Source organism: Chelonoidis abingdonii, chromosome 21 (genome assembly GCF_003597395.2).
Source record: "Chelonoidis abingdonii isolate Lonesome George chromosome 21, CheloAbing_2.0, whole genome shotgun sequence".
NCBI classification, from domain to species: Eukaryota; Metazoa; Chordata; order Testudines; family Testudinidae; genus Chelonoidis; species Chelonoidis abingdonii.
The window spans coordinates 8,776,747-8,795,515 of NC_133789.1; the positions used below are offsets into that span (position 1 = coordinate 8,776,747).

The 18,769-nt window shown below is 48.4% G+C and overlaps 1 protein-coding gene across 1 annotated transcript in view; it reads right to left on the reverse strand.

The window, feature by feature from the left end:
- Window positions 1-9,902: 9,902 nt before the first annotated feature.
- MAP3K3 (mitogen-activated protein kinase kinase kinase 3) overlaps window positions 9,903-18,769 on the reverse strand; it is a 51,412-nt gene continuing 42,545 nt past the window's right edge. Inside the window, exons 16-17 of the mRNA XM_032805464.2 lie at window positions 17,118-17,295; window positions 9,903-14,778 (exon numbers count right to left, since the gene is read on the reverse strand). Of these exons, the coding sequence (XP_032661355.1) occupies window positions 14,550-14,778; window positions 17,118-17,295 (407 nt within the window). The 3' untranslated portion in view covers window positions 9,903-14,549. The remainder of the gene's footprint in view (window positions 14,779-17,117; window positions 17,296-18,769) is intronic.

Below are 18,769 nucleotides of genomic sequence, written 5' to 3' on the forward strand. Positions count from 1 at the left end.
GCCAGATTCTATAGTGACACAAATCACAACCCAGTCGGCTTTCTGATGCACCCGGGGCATGGCCACAGGCTTCCTTCAGCAAGTCTTTGGGCTGCTCTGTGCCTCAGTTTCCCCATCACCAAATTGGGGAGCGGTGAGCCTGACCCACCTTCTCAGCCCCTGTGGGGGGTAGGGGCGTGGGAGAGGGATCATGAACCTCCAGGGTGGGCCTGCCCGCCCAGTGCTGGCTCTCATGCCATGTGTACGAAAGCCTTGGTGCTAGGCCAGCCGGGGGCCTGCACTAACTGGGTTGTGCCAGGCCCGGTGAGGGGGGGGGGGGGGGGGGGGGGGGGGGGGGGGTGCAGGCAGCCGGTCTCCCTCTTGCCCCCATGTGTGGGTCACACAGCATGAGGGCTGCGGTGGGTATCACCGTGCTGTAATGATGGGGGGGGAGGGGGCAGGCCGATGCTCCAGAATGCCCAGGAAGCAGCGGCAGACGCTGGTTCTGTTCAGACACCAATTGGCTTGGCTGCACGCCTGGCTACGCACACTGTGGGGGTCAGACACCCAGCAACATTGGGCTCTGACATCAGCGGTTGTGCCCCAGTTCCATGGCGGGTGATTTCAGATGCTTGGGGCCGAGCTGCAGCACATGTCCCCTAGAGAGAGGCTAGTCGAAGGCCTGAGCAGCTCCCCCGTGCTACAAGGTCTGTGCCTTGGCCCCCAGAGGATTGCTGGATGAGGGATGTGTGTAATGCTGGACCCTGGCTGGGGCAGCCGCACAGTGTGAACCTGGCCCCTCCGGCTCTAACCACAGCAGCCTCTCCTGGCTCAGTTCAAACCCCCAGCGCAGGGAGTGGCTGGGTCACGGCACCTCACCCTGTCTATGCCCAGCCGCTGCCACTAGAGGCTGATTGAGAGCCACATCCAGCAGGCCCACGTTACATGGGCCCCACGGTCCTGGCAGGTGGCTCTGTTACACACGCATCCCTTGGGATAGGCCCCCCCCACACACACAGCCGGCTCTGCCTCAGGAGCCAGCACATACCCCCCGAGAGCCTTCAGATGGGTTCAGCCCTCCACAGAGCAGGGGCAGCTGTAGTATTCGACACTGCGGCTCGATGTCCCATGAGGCCAGTGCAGGGCAACGCCAGTTGGGATCCATGGTGGAGGCGGGCGCAAGGGAACACAGACTGGGAAAAGAAGATGGCCTGCCTTGTAATCCACAGCTCTATGAGCCACAGGGAAGGTGTGTCTCTCCCCGATCCCTGGGGGTCCCTTTGTGATCACTGGGCCCCCCCACCCATGGAACTAGAAGACGATAGTGTAACTGCCTGGCTAGTGGGGGAATGTATAGCATTGTGCTTCAGTGACTGGAATGAGCTGCATGTCATAGGCCCTATACTGCCACTGGAGAGACCCCTTAACCCAAGGGCGTCATTGACTGCAGTTGGCAGTGAAAGGGAAGGTGCACAGCAGCTCCCAGAACTGGGCACTTAGTCACTTACAGGAAAGTTGTTTCTTAACCCTTCCACCCCCCTTTAATGAGCCCCTTCCTCCCCGTACAGCTGGCATGAGAAATTCTACGCCAGCCTCTGGGCCGGTGCTGCCAGCACAGAGGAAACCCTAGAGACCCATGGCTTGTGGTCTGAGCACCGGCTGAGCACCCCACCCCAGCCTGGGCACAGGGGGAAGGGGTTGGATGCTGGCACGCACCTTGGCATCGGAGAGTGGTGGTTTTAATGCTGCAGGGTGCCCCTCAGCCACTAACCATTTGGGGCAGATGCAGCCCCTGTCCCATGACTGAGAAAACATCGTAGCACAGAGAGGTTGCAGGGTCCATCTTCCCCAGCCCATGAGGCACCAGATTCTTTTTGCCTCACAGGCAGATCCTGCTGCAGTGATTAGGATCCTAAGCTGGAATAGGGTGATCAGCCAGCAAGTGTGAAAAATTGGGATGGGAGGTGGGTAATAGGAGCCTATATAAGAAAAAGACCCCAAAATCAGGACTGTCCTTATAAGATTGGGACATTTGGTCACCCTACCTGGCTGGCCCAGGTCAGCCGGCCTTGATGTGTGGGCAAGGACTCAACCCCTGGGAAGAGAGTCTCAGAGCCCAGGCTCCAGCCCAAATGTCTATGTGGTAAATTTTAGCCCTGCAGCCAGAGCCTTGCAAGCCTGAATCAATTCACCCTGGCTCAGACTCCAGGGGGCTGGGTTTTGATTGTAGCATAGCCGACCCCTCCACAATTAGAGCACTGGCTGGTAAGAGAAGAGAACCGGGTTCTCTTCCTGCATCTGCCACCAATTTGCTGGGTGACTGGGTAAATCACTTCCCAGCTTAGCACTCTCACCTCCCACCTGTTTCTGGCTGGTCTATTTTGCTTGTAAACTCTCCAGGCCAGGGCCTCTCTCTCACTCTGTGGTTGACAGCACCTAGTCAAGTGGGGCCATGGACTCAGCTGGAACAGATACCTGCTACCACAACCCAACTGCAAATAAATGCTGGCAAAGCCAAGTGGACAAAAGGTTCAGCTCTCATGGAATGTCTGTGTCTGGAAGAAATACTTAAAAAATGCCCTAAGTGCCCGTGACCCCACCTTAAATGAATACATAGGGGCAGCAGGAGAAGGGGAAGGTCTTACATTTGCTTTTCACTTTCTGTGGCGCTCGTTTATCTTTTCTTGGGTTAGCTGATGAAAGCAGACGAGGCAGTTTCAAAAGCCCGTTTCACTTCCTCCCACTTGGCACACACAGGATGCTGGTGGTTGGGTTCTCATTTGAGAGAGAGAGTGAGCGAGTGTGTTGCCATTCTGAAAAACTCCCAGGTCATTTTAGATTTTGTAACAGCTCCTGGGAGAGGCGGGGTCGGTGGGCGGGCGAGGGAAGGAGGAAAAGCATTGCAGAAATTGGGGCCTTAAGTTAACCCCCCACCCAAACTGAGAACAGGGATAATGACTTTTCCTCCATCCTTCAACGAAGGCAGCAGCAAACCTCGCTCTTCCTTAATCCTGCCCCCCGTGCGGGGTCTGTCCACTTCAGTGTGGGCTAGGAACTCTCCTGGGGCATGGAGGGATGAGCAGCACGTGTACACATCCAGATGAGAAATAGAGAGGAGGCCAAGGCAGGGCTTTGATCACCTGCCCTGTCCCTGCTTCCCTGAGCACGAGCTCCTCAGCCTGAGGTTGGGGCGGGAGCAGAATCCAGTGATCAGCCCCAGACACCAGGATGGAAGGAGAGGACAGTTACGTGATGAGCGGAAGCTTTATGCTGGGGAGAGTTTGAAACCCCCACAGGCCCTGCCCCTCAGGCCCAGGGTAGAGGCCACCGCATGTGCCGGTGAGGGAGAGGGCAAGGGCTTGGGGTGAGAAGCAGGTAACTTCGGCCCCACCACTTGCGTCATCTCCCCTGCTGCGTTTGTAACCTGGGGAGATGCAGAAACAGACTTTCCTTTAGAGGCTCAGCGGGAGCCAGGGACCGAGGGACCAGCAGGGCCAACCCCAAACCTGCCAATGTCACCCATCACACCTCAGGAGGGAGTTTTTCAAACAGAGATTTAAACCAATGGTTCCCATTTGGCCCAGGGCCAGAATTCGGGCCCCTGCAGGGCTGTGTGCATGCGGAGGAGAAGGCAGTGGTAGGAGTCAGCTCTGGGCTCCGTGTAAAGGGGTTTGCGTACGTGGTTTTGTAAATGAAGGCTTGTTTCGCTGGGCAGCACAGAAACAGAGAGCCAGCTGTTCCCTGTCTCAGAAATCCCCACTTCTGCTACTCCAACCATCTCAGGGCTGCCCTTCCCCTCCTCACCCTGGCCTTCTGCCTCTGCACACTGGGCCTGCACCCCAGCTCCTAGCCCCTCCCTGGGCAAGCAGGGAAACCCCTTGGTGCTCCTGGCCCAGCAGACCTGCCCTGTGCCCCAGGGGCTCTGGCTCAGGCAGTAGCCCAACGGGGCCCAGCTGTTTTAACTACCTAAAGGGGATCGATTGCTCCTTCTGCTGAGCCTGAAAGAGGGGCTGGCCCACGCTGTGGTTTCCATCCCTTCTAAAGGCAGAAAGGCCCATTATGATGATCTGTGCTGACGTCCTGTCCTGCAGCGCAGGCCATAGGACTGCCCTGCATTCCCTCCTGGGCAGAGTTTATGGAGAATCCACCCCCTGGCCCTGGTGCATTGTTCCAGTGGCTTCTTATCTGCACTCCCAAACATTCACTCCTTACTCCTTATCTGAATTTGTATAGCTTCAGCTTCCAGCTGTTGCATCTTGTTCGACCTTTAGCTGCTCCATGGAAGAACCCTCTGATTTAATTTCAAACTAGATCATGGTCAAGTCACCCCTTAACCTACTCTTTTCTAGGCTAAGTCGATTGAGCTCCTGGAGTCTACCACTCGCAGGGAGGTTTTCCAATCCTTTAATCATTCTCGTGGCTCCTTTCTGAACCCTCTCCAATTTCTCAGCCTCCATACTCTTACTAGATAGGTTGAATGAGGCCTGTGATGGTCTTTGGATCCAAGACCACCCTCTCTCTCAGGCAGCCATTGTCACCTTTCAGCACAGTAATGAATTGGGGCTGTGTTTAATTTGCTTTCTGGCTGGGGAGACTTTAGGTCACCCTTGGGTCACATTTTCAAGTTCTTTTCTCCATGAGGGTAGAAACTTAGTTTCATTCAGTATAGAACAAAGGTGACTTCAGGAGCAGGGGCTTTACGAAAAGCCCTGAATATTATGAGACTTGTGATAACATCACAAGAGCTGGCAACACAGACAGGCCCAGAGACACCATTGACTCCAGGGAGAGCAGGCTGTTATCCTGCTGCTCTGTTCCTCTGGCTAACAGCGCAGAAGGAGGCCTGGCCTCGATCCCTGGCTCCATCACTGGCACCTCCTTTGGGCTCAGTCGCCCAGTCTGTAAAATGGGCACTACGCTAATAGAGCTTGCAGGACGGTGAAGAGCAGAAGCTTGCCCTAGAGCAGGAGTCTTCTCCATGGCTGGATGTAGAAGACAGTGCCAATGCTTTGAGCTACAGTTGGATTTTGAACTGCACCATCACTTGCAGCTGGAAGCAGCAAGCTGTCAACTTAAAAGTAAGAGCCACCTTTGAGATCTCTCCCTGCTTTGGCTCAATTCACACATTCTACCTGCCACATTAACAGCTACTGCCATTAGAGGCTCTGCAGAGCTGGGAGTGAGAGTTCTATTTCAAATCATAGACTATCAGGCTTGGAAGGGACCTCAGGAGGTCATCTAGTCCAACCCCCTGCTCAGGGCAGGACCAATCCCCAGCCAAATTTTTGCCCCAGCTCCCTAAATGACCCCCTCAAGGATTGAACTCATAACCCTGGGTTCAGCAGGCCAGTGCTCAAACCACTGAGCTATCCCTCCCCTCAGTCATACCCCAGTGCTGGACATTGGCTCTGAGCCCCTATGTTGAGGCATGAATTCCTCCTACCCTCCCTGGGCTGCCGCAGGGTTGTAACATGGCACTAGATGGCTGCTCGTAATTGGTGCAGGCCAAAGCCTGGAAGCAAGGAGTGTGGTCAGGATTCTTTGAGTCCCCAAATTTGGCCAACCTGTAAAGGGCCAAGATCTATCATGGAAAGTGATCTTGCTGCTCAGGAGGGCAGCATCTCAGCAGGGATTACTGCTGAAGGCTGCAATGCCTCGCTTGGCTTTTCATTCCCATTGCTGAGATGGAAGCCAGCCAGCATATCCAGGAAGCGCAGAAAAAGTCAGTTTTGTGCTCCCCTGGTGGAGCTGCAGCCACTCTGCACTAAGGGGATTCCCAGTGCTGGGCTGGGCTAGAGAAACTGTTCAATCCACGCTCATTTCAGATCCACAGCGAGGAAAGCCACTGGCACCCTTTGCCAAGCAGAACGAGCCAGAGGAAGAGAAAGGCTGCCCTGGCTCCTGACTCAAGGCAGTTGCAGAGAGTCTAGATAGTGTTGCAAAGGTTATTTCAAGGGGAGCATCTACAGCCACATTCCAGCCCCCCAAGGCTCCAGCCCAACAGTGAAAGGGGCTACAAGGGCACCTACAGGAATGTCCCCAATTCAGCAGTGACCTATGCTTCATTTCTGCACAGCCCCCAGCATAGAGACTTGCCAGGAAGGGAGCCAGGGCACCATGAGCTCCAGCATTTGGGGCTCCAGAACAGCACCTATGGAGCTTGCCTATGGCTGCTGTATGAGCAGCCCTGGGGCTGCTAACTTACACCTGGGGCTGTTGCAACACCTAAAATGGCCCAGAATCTGCGAGGCAGAAAGGTGGCATATAACAACCTTGGCCTCCATTGCTCCTGGGCTGTGCCTTCTGTGTCTGTCATGGGATCCAACACAACTGACCAACTCTGCAAGCAACACACTAACCTTTTCATGGCAGCTCATTTCATGCACAGGGTCTTTTTGTTGCAACTCAGCACAAGCCTCAAGCTTCCCCTCCTCTTTCCATGCCTTGGTTTTTGCCCAGCAGAGGGACTTTGACAGATCTGAAGCCAAGCCAAGCCAAGCCATGAGACGCTCTGGATAGAAACATGAAAGTGTTCCAGTTCTCAGCCATGTAGGGTTCAGGGCGAAAAAATAAAAATCCACTGAACGTTTACACTGTCAAGCTGTAACCAAGTCATTACAAGAGACAGGCACCTGGAGAAGATCACAGCAACATGAGAGAACAGTGGTGCAGCCAGCACCGGCCAGTGCGCAGACAGCACTGCATGCGCGCACACACAATTCAGTGAATGCCATTGTCAGTTCACATATTTCTATCTTAAAAAAATACCTATCAATTTTCAGAAAGGAATCTTTGGCTGTGACGTTTTCAGGCAGTTCAGTAGATCACTATGGATAAGATTGTATCTTTGGAGAGAGACCAAAGCCCCGCATTCAGCACATGCAAACACAGGACTTTTCCTCTCAAGATTAGACAAAGTCCACTATTTTTCCTAGTAACGAAAATGTGTAGAATGTTTTATTTCAACTTCCTCTTCCATAGCATAGGTACTGTATGCGATCCTTCATGTCCTATAAAGAATTAATTTCATACCAGGTAGTTGAAGGCTGCTGTCAAATCCCCCCTCCCTTGCTCATCTCTTCTACAGACTAAATAAACCTCTCCTCTTAGGTCATGTGCCCCACCCCCTAATTATTTTCGTTGTCCTCCGCTGAGCTCTCTCCAATTTCATTCCATAATGTATTTATTTAATTTAAATCTCATTCAAAATAACAAATTCTACATCTTCTATTTAGGCTCACAATTTGTTTAATACTGGTGCTGTAACTACATCAAGCAAAGCCACAATTTACATGTATTGGGTTCTTCTAATATGTTCTCAATAGGATAAAAAGTAGCTTCGTCAGCCTCAGCCATCCCTTTCCGGGGGGCCCATTGATTGTTGTCTCATGGGGCCTGGAATTGCTGTCAATGGGCCTGCATATATACACACAAACAATATTAAAGCCAGAAAACAAGCGTTCCCAATTCAGGAGTTATAGTCCCACTAGAAACAATCATTAGGATGTATATAATGTAGCACTTTAAGGTGACTTTCCCTTTAAATGCAGCATTCAATCACTCTGAGATTAAGGCAAATATGATAAATCTTCAAAGTCATCTCACTTGCATAGTTGTATCATGGTTACTCATAATACTTACCATTACAAGAAACAAAAGGCAGAGAAGTTATTTCATGTATGAATCGATCAGCACAATGTCTAGTCACTTTCACGGTCATCTCCCCCCAGTCAGTTATTTTCTGCTCTATCTTCACTTCCATACATGGTAGCAGGAAAGGGGCAAATATTTAAGAAATAGGACAATGATAAGGCCACCTACACGTTGGCAGAAGAATCAGATGACTCAGGAACCGTAGTTGTGAAGTGTGCATTAATACTGTACCCCCAAAAGCTACCAGTAATGTTTACTGGACACCAAGTAGAATGAAGCTACCAGTATCATGAAAGAGACAGAAAGTGTCTTATTGTCCTAAAACAGGGTAAGAGGAAAGAGAAGAGGGTGTCTGATTTTAGTGACATCCCTAGAGATGCCAGGTTCTTCATTCTGCAAGACCATGAATTTAAGGATCCAAGTTAGCCCCAGAACAGTAATGGTGGAATGGTACAAAGATATTATTTGGCCACACTGAAGACAGACATCCTGCAGTGAGAGACACGACAGAGTTAGGAGATGTGGGGTGATTTCTAGCTCTGCATGAGAGTTCTGGCTTGGGACAGCCCCTGGTGTCTGGTTCTCAAAGGCTTTGGGACTGCATGGCTTTTTTTTTTTTTTTTTAACTCAGTCATTTCACCCTTGGGGTTGATATTGCATCAGATCCTTAACCCCCCTTTACTCAAATCCCACCACACTTTACAATAACCAACTTTTAAATATTTGAACGAAATGGTAAATAGCTACTCCCAGCCGGGAGAAAAGCAATCCTGGAGGCATTTGGGTCCTGTTCAGGGAAGCCAGGAGGACTCAGGTCCTGGCACCAGAGCAGAACACAACGAACAGATTGAAAAAGACACCAGAAAAAGCCAGTGACAATTTGAGCCATAAATTTCTCAGGGGATTAAGGGTTCTGCTTTCTCCTGAGGTACCGTAAATGAAAGTCAGACCTGAAGACATTTAGACATATTGACGGCAGTGGGAGGTGGCATCTAAATCCCCTAGGCAGCTTTGAAAGTCTCGCTTCAACTGCTAGCAAGCTCCAATGAGACCAATGGATTCCTCCTCTCTTTCGAGCCCAAAGTCCCTGTTGTATGTGCTCTCTAGTCTGGCTACTTGCCCCAGGTACAATGAGCTGGTTTCTCCGACTCTCTGTTTGTTTCCTGGAAGGACCAACTAGCAACCTTCAAGGGAAAGCAATTCTGGAGATTGCCATTGGTTGTGGCTATTTAGGTCATGCGCACAGCTGGCAGCATCCGACTGTAGGTGAGAACTGCCATAGAAGCTCTATGGACTTCTCTAGGTTACTTCCCCTGAGAGCTCCAGCTGGGACCAAACACAGCAGCCAATTAAACACCACAGGGTGCCGTAAGCATATCACCCCAGGTCTCCGCATGGTCTCATCGTGGATCAGAGTCCAGCTCAGTGTCTGTTCTGATATTCAGAGCCTTCCATGGGATTGACCTAAGCTCTAAGCGACCCTCTCTCCCTTCCCGACTATGACCGCCTCTCACAGCCGTACCACTGTTAAATAGTGCAGGAGACAGCTCTCACAGGAGCCAGACCTAGACTATGCAACTCACTGCCACAGGGGATGGGAATCACCCCCTTCAGAGCTAAATGCAGAGTCCGTCATCTAACTTTGCTTTCTCTCAATCAGACAAATGCCTGATAAACTAACCAAGCTGTTCTCCTGCAAGCTGGAGAGGAAGAGAATGGCATTTCTATTTTTGATACTCGGATGGCACTCATACCAGTGTGATGGGGGCCACAAAAGTACTTAGAGGTGCAGACTCTCTTCTGTCCCATTCTGTCACCTCCCTTGGAGTTGCAGAAACAAGATGACAGGAAGGGCAGATGCTTCCCACCCCTTCCGGTAGCAGGGAGTTGGCCAGAGGGGACATACCAACCTGGCCTCAGGACTGATCCTCATTCAATGCTTCACAGTTAGGATCTCTCTCCCTCTATGCCCCAGGAGAGTCACTGGGGCAAAAAAACTTCCTCAGACCAAGCTCGGTCTTGTGGATGAAAGTAGGTCAGCTCCACTGGCAATGGAGCCGGTTGTAACCACGTTGGGCCTAAAATACGAGACACAAGGTGAATGAGGCAATGCCTTTTATAGGGACAACTTCTATTGGTGGAAAGGACAAGCTGAGCTTCAAAGAGCTCGATGAAGCTCGACAACTTGCCACTTCCACCAGCAGAAGTTGGTCCTTCTCTCTTCCGTCTAAGAAAGGCACACGAGCATTTACACCACCTGAGAAGCCAGCTTTCATATAAATGATAATTTTATTGTAAATAAACGATACATTGGCCTGGCTTTGCACTGCAAGCCCCCGGTCGGTATACATCATCAGATAAACTACTGATTCAAGGTCTTCTGCACAATCCAGGTTAAGACAGTAATATCTTCCTGCGACCCATAGGTCGTGTCAAACGTGGTTACAGACTCCAGAATCTTCTAAACTGCTTCCCAGGCACGTCTCCCTCCCAGCTAGGAAATTCAAACCCAATTCAGTGTGATCAGCTCCTAACGTTGCCTGGGATAGTCACAGGAGCCTCTGGGAGTTGGTGCCCAAATCCCACGGGGCATTCAACTCCCTTAGGTCTCTGAAAAAAAAAATCAGTTAATTCCCAATTGCAGGGACAGTGCCTGGGTGCTGGACACAGGTTTCACTTCACATTCAGACACTTAATCCCCCCAGCAGCCACAGTGACTAAGCACCAATCACTGGGCACTTGTCCTATCTGCTATATGGTGCTGGACACCTGGCCCTTGCATACCAGGCAATAGTTATACAGTGGGGATATACATTTCCTGAGGCATCAACAAGTTCTACAGGCCTTGCTGGCACCTCAGAAATAATGTGTGTCACCAAAGTAGGCACCAATTCCCCTATGGATCAGTTTATTTTGCTTATTAACAGCAAAATAAGGGAACTGCTTTTGTGATCTACAGCTTCACTGAATACCTTTGGAATATTTTTTTTCATGCACAGAGGCCAAACTGCTAGAATTTACAGTGACTGGGAGAGAAATCAGAGCTACTGGAGAGGAAGTGGATAACCTGGAATGCACAGAATCGTCACACCAAGACCAAAATGCCAATTTTTTTGTTTCCTCACAAGCTCAACAGGAATTAAATCCCCGCCACGCCTGGTTTGTTCCAGTGCTAAGTTGATTGCATGGAACATGCAGGTGAGGCATTCAGCAATCTCCTTTCTAATGGGGATTTTGCAGATATTTCACCTTAATGATTTGAGGTCTTAACTGTCCCAGGAGCAATGGTTTGCTACAGGGTTATCCTTCAGAGATTCTAATTCTCTTCATTACTGCAGGACCTTTCACTTGAGGATCCTAGAGCTCATAACAAGCACTGAGTCTCCCTCCCTTCCCGGGCGGAGCAGCTGAAGATGTAAAATGAGATTTGCAAGAGTCACAACTGCTTAGTTTTAGGCAGACAAACCCCTCAAATGGGCTCTACTGTCATTTACATAACTCTGGCAATGCCAAGAGGCCTTAAAAGAGTGGATACAAATGCAATTTCTGCCCACTCTAAGGCCCCTTTATGCTGACAGCGTTTAGCGTAAATGAGAGTCAGTCCTCAAGGTTGCTCCACTTGGGACAGATTGAAAATTTTCAGTTTGCATGAACGGGGGTGAGTGCCTGACAGGCCCGGTGAGGAACCAAAGGCGGCATTTTGGGTTGGCACTACTCGTTATAAACCATCAGCAAATTCTCTGCAAAACCAGCTGCTTTTTTTTCTCCTTTTTAAATTCATAAAGGTGTCAAATTTATTTCCCCCCGTAACAGTCGAGTCGATATATATAAAAATCACCAAATATGATCTTTTACGATATAAATAAAAGTATGAGGCATCAATGTTTACATGATGTAAAAAGAGCTAAAAAGGAGCGATATAAACTACATTCATAAAAGTGCATCTCCAAACACACAAGTAATGCTTTGGCTTGTACTTGTGCCGAACAGGCGGCATTGGGTCAGGTACTGGAATACAAGAAGTCCGAGCTGGCTTACCGTGCTCTCAAAGACGGACGTCTTCTGTCACTGTACAATTGCAATTTACTCTTCCATTAATAAAAACTGGAATACAAGTGTATACGCAGAGTAGGCACATTTCAGCATAGGTGGGGAGTTCCAGAGCTCTGGATAGGATCAGCAGCTCTGGCAGGGTAAAGGACTTGGCACGTCAGTCCAGGATGCTATTGGCTCTGCTCCAGAACAGCATTCCAGGGATACGTATGAGGTAAAAGCCACAACAGATCCTGAGGATTTAGTTGCTTTGAAACGTTAAACAAGTTGCACCATTTCCTCAGCCCCCTATTCTATTCTCCCAAACAGTGATGTGCTGGGTAATGAGCAAAGACCACAGAAGCCGGCCTTGGTCAGTTCTGTGAGGACAAGCTGGGTAAAGAGAGGCCAAAGCAGACAGGAATGCTGCACTGGTCTTCATGGCTGCTCTACACCTACAAGTTAAATTCTGTAGCAGGAAAAGGCTCTGATCTTTGGTACATTTCAAAAGGTAAGAGCTGGCTGCGAGTTATAAAACCACAGGCTTGAATGACGCTGCCATTGGCTCAACAGAAGGACTACTCAGTCCTACCTCTACTGAGAACAAGTCCAATTTCCCATTGCCCTGCGCCTCATGTCGTCATTTGCACCAGTGCAAAGCATGTGTGTAAAATACTCCCAAAACAGAGTGGTAGTGTTATACCCTCACTTTACACTGGTGCAAGGGAGGACAATGCATAGGGCAACTAAGAGTGAGGCTGTATGTTTTTAAAAGGGACACTGGCTAGAAACCTTGGCTCAAAATCTAAGTTTTTGTAAAAATCAACAGATGTGTTTCCATAGGAATTAAATAATTTCTGGAAAGATGCTTACAAGCCAAACACTGCATCCCTGTGTTAGTGGCTGAGAGCCTGAAAGTGATTACAATCACTAGCCTGCTTTCATTGCTTAAACATGTCTCAGTTTGGTCCAGGAAAGCCATTTTAGATTACACCTTTTCAGTTTTATTAACCTGAGGTGTTATTTACTCCTAGGTGAGGAGATGGTTTAATAAAAACATGACTTAATCTGCCACAAGTGTGCCTTTAAATGAGGTCTCATTACCTTCAGTCCTGTGTCGCTAAGACCAGGACTAGTGTACCAACCAAAATGCAGCATTTGAGACTAGCAAGTCACCAGTGGCAGAGATATCAGAAGCTTGGTACAATCCATGGCAAGATACAACAGAGCAGGGGTTTTCAAACTTCATTGCACCACGAGCCCCTTCTGATAACAAAAATTACTACACGACCCCAGGAGGGGGAGGAGCTGAAGCTTGAGCCCAGCCAAGCCCTGACGCCCTGGGCGGGTTGAAGGCAGGTAGGGGAGCTGAAGACCCAGGACTTCTGCCCTGTAACCTGAGCCCCACCACCCAGGGCTGAAGCTGAAGCCTGAGCCATGCTGCCCAGGACTCTGGCTTGGGCTTCGGCCCCAGGTGGTGGGGCTTGGGCCCCAGCAAGTAGGAAGCCAACCCTAGTGACTCCATTAAAACAGAGTCATGACCCACTTTGGGATCCCGACCCACAGTTTGAGAATCACTGCAATAGAGCAAAATGTTCTGTGTATGTTATGCCTCTCTCTCTTGGGGCCCAATCCCATTTCTCTAGTCGATTTCAGACAGCATAACAAATGCTCTTTACCTTTACCTCACTGACTGACATGTCTCAGTTACAAAAGCTTCTCTAACCTTTTTTTATTTTATTTTTTTTAAAAAAAAGATCATAGAAACCTAAAATGAATATTTCCACATATACTGAAACATGCAGGGAAAGATCACCTTTGGTTTCGGCTAGAACGCCCAGTGAACTAGTGTCCAGCAAACTCCTCCCTATGCACGGAAGGGCAACCCATTTTCTTCATGTAGCTTTGCCAGTCTGGCCTAATGCAAGTATTCAACCTTTCCCTGAAGTAAGTTCTCTGGCAGCATTGAAATCATCTTTGGTTTAAGGGATTGGTATAAATAGTTTATCACTTGATAAGACAGGTGCAGCGGAAAGCCGTCCTGCAAACTCTCCCTTTCAAAAGAGGTTTGTTTGGAACAAGAAGTCTTAGGGAGCTACAGTGAGGACATCCTGTCCTGACACTAGGATAACTTTGGCCTTCAAAGTCAAGTATGGACTCCCTAACCTCGCTGAGAGAGCCCTTTACCATAGACCCTATAAAGCATGTGTTCTGCTGGAACCTCCTCTTTCTAATTATCCTGACATTTGGATAGCAAAACAACTCCCTCTCCCACCCCGAATCCCAGGTTTCATTATAAAATAATACTATTCACATATTTTCTGAATCAATATTTTCTGAACACCTTCAGATGCTGAATACTTAAGAAGAAAAATATATAATTATATATAGAGCGTGTGCTCAATGACACATGGCTTTGCTGGATTCTTGTACTGTAGAAGTCTGGAAAGACCTAGCAGTCTGGAAAACAGAGCGATCCACACCATAAAGTCCCCTGTGGAGAGCTGGTTTGGGTGGCTGCCGTATGTTTCTACTCTGAACATAACTCCTCCAGTTCCCACTTTGGTCCAGATTTCTGTTGCCTACATACATTCAACAAGAAGCTTCCTAGATCCCTCTGCTTGTGCCTGCAGAAAACATGCACCTCACAAGATAACAAGGACAAAATGCAGTTCTGTGTTGCACAGCCATTGGTAGAATGAGCATCAATCCAGCAAAACATACCAGGACACAAGGCCGGACCACAGGTTCCTCAGCATCACTTGCCCAGAGGACTAGGACAGCTGAGAGAGCATTTTGAAGACGCAGCTCCACAACGGTCATTTGCATGGTTTCACCAGATGGGCATTGAAAGCTCAAAGTGAACTGCTGGCATGGGAGGTAATTCAGTACAGGAGCTGTGCAAAGTGATGTCTGAGCAGCTCTTCGGCTGAAGGTCTCTGCCGGGCTTCCACAAAGATTCGCTTTAGAAAGTCCCGGCAATGTTCCGATATGTGAGAAGGGAGCTGGGGGTTGGTTGGCTGGGTGGCAATTTTGAAAATGGCCGCCATGGCTTCATATTCTGCCCAGGGTGGTTTCTCGGTCAGCATCTCAACGACAGTGCAGCCGAGACTCCTGGAGAAACAGACAGGAAAAAAATATGAGACAGAGCTTCATACAATAATGCTTCGCATTTACGGAGGAATCCCTAGCAGCAGGTGGTCAGGTACAGCTCTGCCCTGAAAAGGGTCTATAAAAATGGCTTCATACTCAGATCTATTCCCTGCATGGATTCCAAGCCAGATCTGCTGACAACTGACATCACTACTTTTTACTGGTGTGCTGAGAGTCGGCAGCTCTGGGAGAGGGCGCTGGGTTCCACTGTGGCTCACACAGCATCAACAATTTTTTAAGTTACAACTGTGCAGCCCTATGTCCTCAAACTCTGTCCTCAGTTAACACCTGAGTTACCCACTGAAGGCAACAGGTCCACACAGATGCCACTAACAGCATCATTTGACCTTCTGAACTCGTATCACAGGTGCTGGTGCAGAAGTAGGATAGTACCCAGCTGAACTCTTAGATCCCATGGGGAGGTTTGCAGGACTGCAAGATAGAAAAGATCTCCTTGTACCTGTAAATTGAGTAAATCAAAGATGTGTAATTTCACCAGGCCATTTTGACAAAATCACTTTTCAGAGTAGAAAGACACTAAGAGCCTTGTTATCCTTGTGTGGAAGGAAAGCTCGTATTATCCCCCATTTTACAGAGAGCCAAATTCAGCAGTGATTTGAAGTATGTGTAGCTCTGGTGACTCGAATGGAAATGTGCTTGCATATGATGGCAGTGAATTTTGCTCAAGAAGAATTAAGTGACCTGCTCAAGGCCAAGAGGGAATCACTGACAAAGCTGAGCAGTTCCTGGCTTCCAGATCACACTTCCTGCTTGCTATTAAACAGGGAAAAATTCCCTATTCATCTTTAAAACAAATCTCCTCTGATCTGCGCCACAAAGAATAAGATGTTTCAAAGGCAGATTCCCATCAATCACCAAAGCAGGGGAGGAAAGGAATTAAATCTGACGCAGACACAAGTACCAGTTTCTTAACAAGGTTTAAACCCAACAAAAAAAGTTAACACTGGTTTCCCCACAGTCTAAGACTTAGTAAGAGAGTACAGAAAATGCAAACCATGTGTGCTGATGTGCTGGGGTTTGCTCAAGATCAAACAGGGATATTTTACTGTTTAAACTGATTTATACCATTTAAGCAGATCCAGTTTCTTTAAGATATTCAGCAAACAGGAAGGTTTTTCATGTCAAGTTTTTCTAGCAACAACAAATAACTCTCATATTTTGCTATTTAAGAAAAAAACTGGAGAGGCCTGCAGCAGTGGCTGAGCGCCAGGTGGCAGGATCGGTTACGTTTCTCTCTCTCCTCCATACATATCTTCTCAGAGACTAACATGGAATTGGAAAAGTCTGACCCCAAAATAACCATCAGGATTGTAAAGCCTGGAGCTCAGCCAACAGCAGTGCCCCTCTGATGGGAATGGATCACTGTTAGTATCAAAAGGAAATTTACAACTGCATCAATCCTGGGGGGATGCACATGTGCTCCACTCTTTCCCAGAGATTCCGAGTTGGGAGAGACCACTGTATACTGGGAAAAATTTTCAGTTACAATTCTGTTAAGTAGTTGTATGAAAAATAATGCAGTCCTCATTTAATTAAGGAGACATAAGCACTGCTTTTACTGGTAACTCTTATTAAAGCTGCACAACCTAACTATAGCCCTGGCCAGCCCACTGTCTCTAGAAACTAATACTTCAGGGATTTGGGGCTGTTAATTCCTCTATTGCGTGAGTACTGTTTCCTGACTTGTGCTAATCATAGCATGTATACAATTTCCATATGTTTGTCTGCCAATTCACCTCAGTCCTGACCTACAGCTCCCCCGTTATCCCAGTCTGAGGCATCCCCTCCCCACAGTTCTGTCAATGAACCAATATCCTAACCTTTGTCTATAATGTGCTGTATATGTTTATGGCGTTGAAGACAAACTGAAAACAGGACTCTATCCCAAGTGGCTTTCTGTCTAACCTAGATGTGACACAGTTAAGGGATATAGGAAGGATGGAAGTACAATAAGAGAGAGAGTCTTGAACACAGACATCTTGATAGTTTCTTCCCTCTTGCCTCTGTGTCACGATGTAATAGTTAGAGGGACCACAACCTTGCCGAATGGATTTTTGAAGATGAAATTGCACAATACGGTCCGCAGCAGCCCAGGGTCTCATGGTGTGATCAACTAGCCCTAATTGTGTCAAAATCATTTTCGTTTTCGATTCGGCTAAATTTGAATCCAAATATACAGAGGCAGGGCTGATTCATTAACAACTGACCACATCACCTAGGACTCAAGAAAAGCTGTGATTCTCTCTGTGGCATATAAATAAAACTGAACAATTCCTCACCATACATCCGCTTTCCTTCCATAACCCTCTCCGCTGATCACCTCTGGACTCATCCAGTATGGCGTGCCGGTGACAGAGCGGATACCTGTTCCAGACATACAGATGGTCTGCAGCCGTTTGCTGGCCCCGAAGTCCCCAAGCTTCACATTCCCAGCAGAGTCACGGAGAATATTGGCTCCTGAAGGGAAAAGAATTCAGGCAGCTGTTGTACAATCCTGCTCTCGGATTTGAAACCTGTAGAGTTTATATCTGATCCAGATGTGCCTGGGTTCATGATAGGCTATTTCCCAATTAAGCCTCTGGTGACCTGCTATGCCACCATCTTTGATCTCCAGGCTGCAATCAAGCCATTTGCCAACAACAGCCAGTTTAGGGAAAAAAACACAAGGAAGTGAAGGGGGGAAGTGCTGAGTCAGTGTTCTCATTGTTGCAGTGCCTGCAAACAGGTCTGGCAACCTATAAAGGGCCCCTCTGGTCAATGGCTGAGACTGTACCTAGCTCTGCTGAGAGGGGTCCTGTCTGGGGGCAGGTCTGGTGTATATTCTGCTTGCCAAAAAGCAAAGATTAGCAGATGGAACTAATTAGATGACTTTGAACTCCTGCAATGAATAAGTTAGCCCATGTTATCTGCTTGGAGGTCCTGTTTACCCTGGCCAAAGGGAACTGGCAGATGGTGGCTTGCTATACAGATGTAAGCTAGAGCCTAAGAAGGGCCTTTTTCACTTCCTTCAGGCTCGCAATGGGATCTGGAGCCCCTCACTATTGCTGACTGATAAACCTTACGTACTTAGGTTTGCAGGGCCCTGTGCAGACTATTATAGCGGTCCATAAGTGTGTATATCTGGCATTGAGGATGGGGATGTACCAACGAGTAACCTGCCAGGGAGCACAACGCTCATGTGACTAGCTTTAAGGTGAATGTACAAGACCCAGCAAGAAGATGCTGTTTTAGCATCAGTGACGTCCTCATCTTTATCAGCCTGGTAATGATGTGATGAGGACCTACAGGTCTGTATAGGATACTCCACCTGGCCCTCCACTGGATAACAGAAAACTGTGCTGACAACTATTGTTAACCCTTAGGAGACTGGCTGGCTCCTAAGAGGATAATACTAGGAACTAGCAGTTTAAGGATTTTGTGGGTCACACAGGACATTAGTGCAGGAGGCCAGAGAAGTTTTTCTGCAAGGAGGAGGTAAGAGAGTTTGGGACAGCAGCCTGAAGGAAACCGTGCGGTCAGAAGCTGTTGCTTGATCTGGACAGGGTGTTCTTAAGGCATCCTGCCTGTCCACCAATGAGGAGGTAGTTTGGCCAGGCACAGGCTAATCCAGGAGGGAACCAAAAAAGAAGCAAAGTAGGTGACAGCAGGTGGGAAGCGAGGGAATCAGCCAGGAACAAAACCTCGCTTTGTTGGGATGTGGGAGAAAGGGCTCAATTGCAGATGAGGGATTTTAAAGATTACAGCTCCCCATCAAACCATCCTTATTAGAACTCCCCAAATGTCAGCTCCTCCAGAAGCTGCAAAGTGGAGAACAGCGCTGTGACATTGCACTCTACATGATTTTATGAAAATATGCTAATAAGTGTGAATATAATGTAACTGGAATATGCTTCATGCAAAAGGTCTCTTGTAAGATATCATTACAAAGTTT